This window comes from Apium graveolens, unplaced genomic scaffold (assembly GCF_009905375.1).
Source record: "Apium graveolens cultivar Ventura unplaced genomic scaffold, ASM990537v1 ctg8220, whole genome shotgun sequence".
NCBI lineage: Eukaryota > Viridiplantae > Streptophyta > Magnoliopsida > Apiales > Apiaceae > Apium > Apium graveolens.
Window position 1 is genome coordinate 120333 of NW_027420991.1, and position 7840 is coordinate 128172.

Sequence of the window (7840 nt, forward strand, 5' to 3'; positions counted from 1 at the left end):
TATAACTGTCCCATTATTACGCGTAAGCTAATTTTATCCAATAGTCTCAACTACAGGTCTACTATGTTACAATCAAAGTTATTTCTCTAGTTTCATGAACACAAAAAGTTTTTTTTTCAGAGTCTCATTCCCAGCTCATATTTATAGATGTCGATATGCACGCACATAACATGTAGAGATGCTGATGTGTATTTTTTTATGCGTCTTATATTGTAAATGTATTTTATTAAAAGATTGCAACAATAAGAAACATCTTATATTGTAGATGTATTTTATTGGAAGATTGCAAGGTATAATAGGAACCCATAACAATGAGAAATGACAATTTTATTACTTTATAAAGCATTTCATTGCAATCCATCATTTCAAAATGCATTCATTTGCAATTTGTCAAATTTAGCGATTTTTTCGTAGTGAACTGAGCAAGAAGAAACTCTTTATATATAAACCAATGAATCGAATAGTCAGCCAAATTCATTGTTCAGAGCAGTAAGGATGTGCATAGGTTATGTTTTTTTGCTAATTAGTTTGTATTTGATCTAAATAAATGAACAATATTTTCTCTTCGGATGCATATATGATAGAATCCTCAAGAAAATTAGGAACTAAATGATATTATAACATGTGATAATGAAATATCTACGAAACTACAGTAGCAAGTCATTGGATTTGGAGGCTCAGAAGTGGTTTGTAGGTGATCACTGACCAGGCAGCACGTATAGTAATTTGTTGAGCCATTTTGAAAATGTTGTCCTACAAATGATATCAATCACGTATAGTAATCTTGAACAGAGCTTCCGCGGATAGGCAATCTCCATCATGGATCTTACTATTTCATCAATGTCATATTCGACAAATGACCACTTAAGGAGATGGAAGAGGTAATTCTCTTATGGATGCGAATTTAATATGCACTCCGACATAACAATGCAGTTGATTCCAGCTATTAAGATGAATATTCATGTTTAGAGCCAGCATAAATAACAACCTTATGGGCATTACAACATAATAAATAATTACTACATTCCCATCCGGCAATGCAGAACATCTAAATTTAAAGAGTCCGAGTTTAGTGGAAAGTCTTCCATAGTTCCATGACATGATATCTATTCAATGAAGACATATCTTTGAATGCAATGTTTGTGCCACAAAAAGTTGGTCCAGTTGATCTTATGCTCTCCTTACTAATCTTGGTTTGTAATCATTTTGAGTTCAGTCAAATCCCATACATACGCATCCCCCCTTGTGCATTTGGAATGGCATAGTATTGTTGTAGTTCGGGATCCATTTGAGGCATTTTCCATGAGATAATTTCAATACTCAAACTGACCATGGAAGAGGAAGTGAGTTGATCAGAAATAATTTTGTGATTATACCATGGTTCATGCTACAACCCAATGTTGTTTTCATTTCCCAGTTTGACTTGAAAATCCCATCGATCCATAACTCTTTCCGAGACTGATAAGAACAAAATGCTGATTCCTGAAAGATTTATGAATGGAAATAATTATTGCTTCAATGTGCTGACCTCGGCCCGCATAAGATATGAACTTGGTAGTCCATGTTATTATTTGCTCCAGGACTGAATTTATTTTCTTATTTTTTTAGTTAATATACTTAGCCTGCAACAACTAGTATAGTATACCTAGCCAATAAGTAGTTCCTTCTCTCGAAGAAATAGCTAGTCTGTTTCTTATCTTTCTTCATTATAATTTGAGTGATTTAGATAGCTGTTTATTATGAGCACATATAAAATGCTATTTTGCTGATCGATAAATATAAGAACTCCTATTGTTTCATACCTGTTTTCTCCGTATTATTTCAGCAACAAATCATATGCGCTTTTCATTATAAAACTAACAGTCCAGTTGAGAATTCTTTTAATTAGGCTTTCGATCAAACGGGCACGATTTTTGAAGGTCACCTGGTAGCTATCATTGGAACCCCTAAGAATTCAACTAGGAGCCTTCCTCTAGAAAATCCCCCACATTTCTTTCAAACCTGTCCACAGTTGTTTTGCATTTCTGAAGTGAGACTCCTGGGATCCAAAATGGAATCAAAGTGAATATCAATACGATCAAAAACTCAATATCATTATTATTAGACTCCATTTCAAAGATTTTTGGAAGAAATTGACCTATCATGACCAGTAACCGTGTCACCATTATTTTCATTTATAGCAAAGATTTTGGAGGAGTTCTAGTGATCTTTAAATTGATTAAAGAAAAAAGAAGTGTTCCTATCTCCCTCATTGAGCCATCTAGTTCTGGAAGTCTGAGCCCAAAACAACTTCTCAATAATCAAGGTTTCATCAAGCTCTTTGCAGGTAGAGATTTCTTGTTTTTGAAGTTGAGAGTCAAGCATCATATCTGGTTGAACCTCTTGTAATTCGTCCTTAAGGATCTACACATTTTTAAAAACATTTCCAGCATTCTAATCATAATATTCCCAAAGAACCCAGAGTTTTTTTTTTGTTTTGTTTTTCAACCATTTTATTATAATCTGATTCAAGTAACAGCGGCAAATGCACCAAGTAACCAGTGTTAGGAACTTGTTTGTCATTATCTGATTCAAGTAACAGCTGCAAATGCAGGAACTTATTTAGATTTAACAAAGCCCTGAGCCTATTGGCACTTGGAAAATTGTTTATGGTAGGCTATTACCATTCGAACCAGCAGCACTACCTGAAGGTCCATCACTGTGACCATCCCTTACAAAACCTCTCACTGCCATCACCCCTTGAATATCATAATCCGGTTCAGATTTCAGGGAGCTCACCCCTCAACGGGGGATGCTCGTCACCTCCATATGCACGAAAGTGATTTAGATAGAGAAATAGTGGGCCAATGTACCTGTAGAACCCATGATTGTTCATTGCTATTAACACATCCTCACCAGTGATGGTTGTCCGCTTCTCCTCCTTGCACCTAGTGTTTGCTTGAGTTGTCATAAATCTGATAAATTTGGACACACATTCCTGGATTGATATTACTGCACCAGCAGATATCCCTCGATCATTTGCCACCATTCTGCTCATCTGGCTTAACACATATTCAGCCGGCAACAAGTTTCCTGACAAGATCCAATTTTCATATTAGCTTACATAGTTGTACACAATAGGTAAAAATAACATAAAAGTATATTAACTGTATAAAAGCACATCAAGCTCAAAAATTGTAAAATGATAAATAAATAAATGATCTAGCTAGATAAAGAGTGAGATGATAGAAATGATTGACCTAAATCTCTAGGTTGTTGTCTACTAATCTCCCCACCATAATCAAAACTATCTCTTTGTTGAAATTTTCTCTTCATCTCTCTGAATTTCAAGGCAACTCTGGACACAAGACTCAGAAAATGGAAAAAACCCCTTATTTCTTTCAAGAGAAATAATTAGCCTTTTATTTATAAACCTGGAAAAGGCTTGACACATTGATAATAATGTGACACGCACATGTACATGCACACTGACACCACATGTACATGCAAACTGACACGTGAACGGGTGATATGTATATGCACATGATAATGATAAGGTGAAATTTTAAGAACAAGTGTTATACAGACAAAAAAATATTTAAATTAAATATCTTATATTCTAAATTAATAAATGGTAACTAAATAACAAATACTCTATGGAAAAACATAATTAATTTAGACAATATTTTTAACCATTATAATCAATTTTTTTTTTATGTTTTGTCAAATATAATTAACTTTAAATATGTTTATTAGAACCAATGGTACTCTTGGGGTATTCTAGTGGGCGGCACACACACATATATGTTAAAATCAACTATTTGTATAAGTACACATAATAAATAAAAATGAATTAATATTTTTCTTTGAATATATGATATAAAAACATAAATTTGAATAACAAAAATATTAAATAAACACAGTCACTAGTACTTTATTTTGTTAATCATTAATGATGACATGTCAATTTTTCATTTTAAATGTCTAGTGCGCATTCTAGAAATTAAAAATATTACATGTATATGATATACAAAGTAAAATGAATATAAAGAATTTAGTCTAAGTTTTAGCAAGTTTTAACATACTTTGATAAATATTAAATAGTACAAGCCAATAACAATAATAAGAGCTCAATTTTTTCTTTTAAAAAAAGAGCTCAATTTTTTGGAGAAGTTCGTCATTATTTTCTCCAATATTAACAAAACTAAAAATTTAGAATAAAATATAATGTATACAAATTTGCAGGAATATATGATAAACCAAGGGGAAGATCTTAAGTGAAGTTGAAATATGCATTTTTTTAATATTATACTTGCATTAATATAAACTGCATCACATTATGCAAACCTAGAGTAGTTAACCACTCCACATGCAATAAGTACCTTTCTCTAATGTGCTAGTATTGGCATTTAGTACCAAACACAACTAAAACTTTGTTTAAGTGTTGTAAAATATCTTTACAATCATTAATGACCCTATCAAAATAAGACTTCCCTCCCTCTACATTAATCACATCCACCATCCTTTTGCATCACACTCAATTTGTAACTATTCGTCCTCCACATCTTAGTCCATGATATTGTCACACCAAAACCTATTATTTCAACTTTTTTAGATTACACTCTATCCTAAATCACCGTGCTACGAGATCGAATAAAGCATCCCAACCGTTCTGAATAATAAAACCAACCCCATCTATCCAGTCCTCATTTGGCATGCCGCATCAGTAGTAATTTTTACCCACCCATCAGGTAGCTTGCACCATATTTTACACCACATTCTACTACATACTTTCTTTTATGCAAATTGCTTAGCCATTTCCTCTCGCCCGGTTCCATTCTGCAACCATACTAGTAGACCTTAGCCGATTACATTCTGCAACCATACTAGCCGACCTTGACTGAATTCCAAAGCTACAAGTATTAATACAGTTCCAGATCTAGTTATTTCGTCTATTCCTTATGTTCGAGCACACCATACCCACCATGCCATTTTGCACCCCACTGCCACTCCAAAACACTCTTTTTTAATAGGGTGCACAATATCATTTGGTAATTCTTGGACCGTATGTACTAACCCTAACCTAGCCCACACTTTCGTAAAAAAAAATTCAAATAATACATGTATATCATCCTCCATATATAGCTGGAATCATGAAAACATTGGACTGTTGTTTACACATTTTTTTCTCAGGGCGTCAGCAGTATAAAGAACTCGACGACATGAACGCTGAAGAAAATTAATAATCTTGTCTGGTAACTTAAGTCTTCATAGCTTCTTCCAGAACAGTTTCTCTGGTCCATAGATTTGAAATTATTATATTTTTATATGAATTTATGTACTTTGATTATATTAAAATTACCTTTGACCGAGTAATGATAAAAGTGTATTTCGGGTATATTATGAATCGTATGAGAAATATGAATGATCTAGAAATGATTTAAGCCTCCTAATTTTAGAAGTGATATTATTGGCCTCTTGTGTAACCTAGACTATAAAATGCGTAACCACGCTCAAATATTGACACTACAAGAAAAATGCAATCAGACAACGGTTGAAAGACAACAGTTGAAAATGAAGAAGACGTATAAAGTAATTGAAGATGTTGAACCAGAGCTTGTTGTTCAAATTGGTCCGAATTATCCTTCTGCAATGAAACGTTTGTGGACATGGGCAAAGGAAGCCTTGAGTGGTGGCCGAACAATTTATTTTGAGCTAAGCAAAGAAGCATTTGGCTTTACAAAGAAGCAAATCATGTTCTTATCTGATATACATGCAGTGTGCTCTGGAGGTGAAATGGCCGGCTCTGTCATTTGCCTTTTTATTCAGTAAGCTTTTCATTCAAAGTTTTTTTTTCGGAGTATATAGCCTTGGAATAAATATGACAATATTTACTAAGGACTGCTTAATTTAATTTGTAGATTCTTGAATGAATATATGAAGAAGCATAAGATGGTCAACATGATTAGCTTTGTAGATCCGGGCACAATCGGTGCCATTGGATGTGGCAGTGCAGTGCAGAGGTCGCGTGAATTGTGTACAAGATTTAAGAATTCTAGGAAAGGGCAGCATTTTCTCCTGCCGTACAATGATGTGTAAGTATTTTTACTATCCCAAGCTATTAAGCTGTTAAGCCTTGCCAGTTTTTTATTAATTTTTTTCAAGAATTTAGCTTTTATTTTTAAGGAATGGGTTCAATTGTATAGTTAAACTCGATAATATTTGTTGTTGAAATTTATATTAATTGCATTGGTTCAGTATAAACGTAATCAAATGCCTTGACAGTTTTGAAGTTAATATAAAAGTAATCAAATGGCTTACAGTATTTAATTGATTTTGTTACTAGATGTTAGGTTTGTTTCTAAGACGGGGGAAATTGTATAGTTCAACCTGATAATATTTGAAGTTCAAATTTGATGATAATTGTATAGGTTCAGTTTTAAAGTTGATTTATTTACTGGAATTTAAATTTTATCAGTATGAGCCTTCAATTTTTGATGTTATACCTGATCATGTTTATTATAGTAAATTACACTCTACTAGTATCACATTTTGGATTATTTTTCATAAATAGTGAGTTTAAATAATTTTTAGGTTGATTTTAATTCAATAGAAATGTAATTTTTTTTATGATATTTAAGTTGTTTGAGTGACAAAAAAGCATCAAATTTAGGCTTTACTAACAAGCACCTCTGTTTATTTTTCATAGCAACCACTGCACCCTGACAGTTGTTAATCCAGACGCAGAGGTAGTCTACTATATGGACCCTCATAAATGCCGAATTGCAAATGGAGAATGGGTGGATGTTGTCGACAAGTAAGAGTTCACGTTATAAAATTTGATTATTAAGTCTTGACTTATAAATCTTGTCCGACCATATTTTGTAGTGGTTATTTTGTGTTTTGATATATCTCGTTTTGGTTGCAGTGCCATTAAAATGTACAAGGAGGATTTGAAAAAGGTTCCGAAGAAGAAAGTATTATGGGAGAACATGGCGGTATTTATTTATTTTTGTGATCATATATTAATTATGTTATTAAAGGAGACTGGATATTTTAAATGATTTTTTGTTTGATATTTTAGGGAGTTCCAGTGCAGACCGGGAGCAAGGATTGTGGCCTGTTTGTGATGCGATACATGATGGAAATCATTCATGATAAGGAGCTGGACTTTGCTAATAAGGTGACAATTGACTATCTGTGGGCCTTTTCATCCACTTTGTATTTACTCTTATAAGGGCAGAACATGTTACTTATACAAAATTTTGGATGATATTTCAGTGGCTGCGTAGATCAAACCTGGTTTACACTGAGGATGACATCAACGAGATCAGGGTTGAGTTTGCAAAATATTTTATGAAACATTGTGCAAGCTAGGTCCTCGCCTTTCTTTTCTTTTGAACTTATCGTAAACTGGATGTTTTATGTATGTAGTTGGTGATAAGTAGACTCGTTTGAACTTATCGTATGTTGACAAGTAGACTCGTTTGAACTTATCGTATGTTGACAAGTAGACTCGTTTGAACTTATCGTAAAGTGGATGTTTTATGTATGTAGTTGGTGATAAGTAGACTTGCGATAATGTATTTTGTGTTTCGGTGGATTGCTGGTAGTTTGGTAGGTAGATGTGGTTATTTTGGATTGTTGAACGGATGGATTATGGTATGGTAGTGAATTGGTTTTGTTTTGGCGGGGGCCTAGATTATGGTATGGTTTTGTTTTGGATTATGGTATGGATTATGGTATTTTTATTTTGGCAGGGGACTATTTTTTGTGGTTTTTTATGCAGCTGGTTTTAATTAAATATGAAATTGATATGCAAAATGCATATACCTAATAAGATAATGGTTTTTTTAAACTG

The 7840-nt window shown here is 33.3% G+C and overlaps 2 protein-coding genes across 2 annotated transcripts; one reads left to right on the forward strand and one right to left on the reverse strand.

The window, feature by feature from the left end:
- Positions 1-2758: 2758 nt before the first annotated feature.
- LOC141704766 (transcriptional activator hap3-like) lies at positions 2759-4817 on the reverse strand. The gene is made up of 2 exons (XM_074507945.1): positions 4724-4817; positions 2759-3072 (listed from the first exon to the last, which is right to left on the reverse strand). The coding sequence occupies exons 1-2, from the start codon at positions 4815-4817 to the stop codon at positions 2759-2761; spliced, it is 408 nt and encodes a 135-aa protein (XP_074364046.1).
- A 736-nt stretch (positions 4818-5553) lies between these two features.
- On the forward strand, positions 5554-7356 carry LOC141704767 (uncharacterized). The gene is made up of 6 exons (XM_074507946.1): positions 5554-5807; positions 5901-6074; positions 6689-6796; positions 6908-6977; positions 7064-7162; positions 7261-7356. Exons 1-6 carry the CDS (start codon positions 5554-5556, stop codon positions 7354-7356), a joined length of 801 nt encoding a protein of 266 aa, XP_074364047.1.
- The last annotated feature ends 484 nt before the right edge of the window (positions 7357-7840 follow it).

Excerpts from the sequence above, each read along its gene's own strand:
- LOC141704767 (XM_074507946.1), top strand. The coding sequence starts at position 5,554 with ATGAAGAAGACGTATAAAGTAATTGAAGATGTTGAACCAGAGCTTGTT. Across the intron at positions 5,808-5,900 it reads GTCATTTGCCTTTTTATTCA|ATTCTTGAATGAATATATGA; the intron begins GTAAGCTTTTCA and ends TTTAATTTGTAG. Across the intron at positions 7,163-7,260 it reads AGCTGGACTTTGCTAATAAG|TGGCTGCGTAGATCAAACCT; the intron begins GTGACAATTGAC and ends ATGATATTTCAG.
- LOC141704766 (XM_074507945.1), bottom strand. The coding sequence starts at position 4,817 with ATGGAACCGGGCGAGAGGAAATGGCTAAGCAATTTGCATAAAAGAAAG. Across the intron at positions 3,073-4,723 it reads TGGTGCAAGCTACCTGATGG|GAAACTTGTTGCCGGCTGAA; the intron begins GTGGGTAAAAAT and ends GGATCTTGTCAG.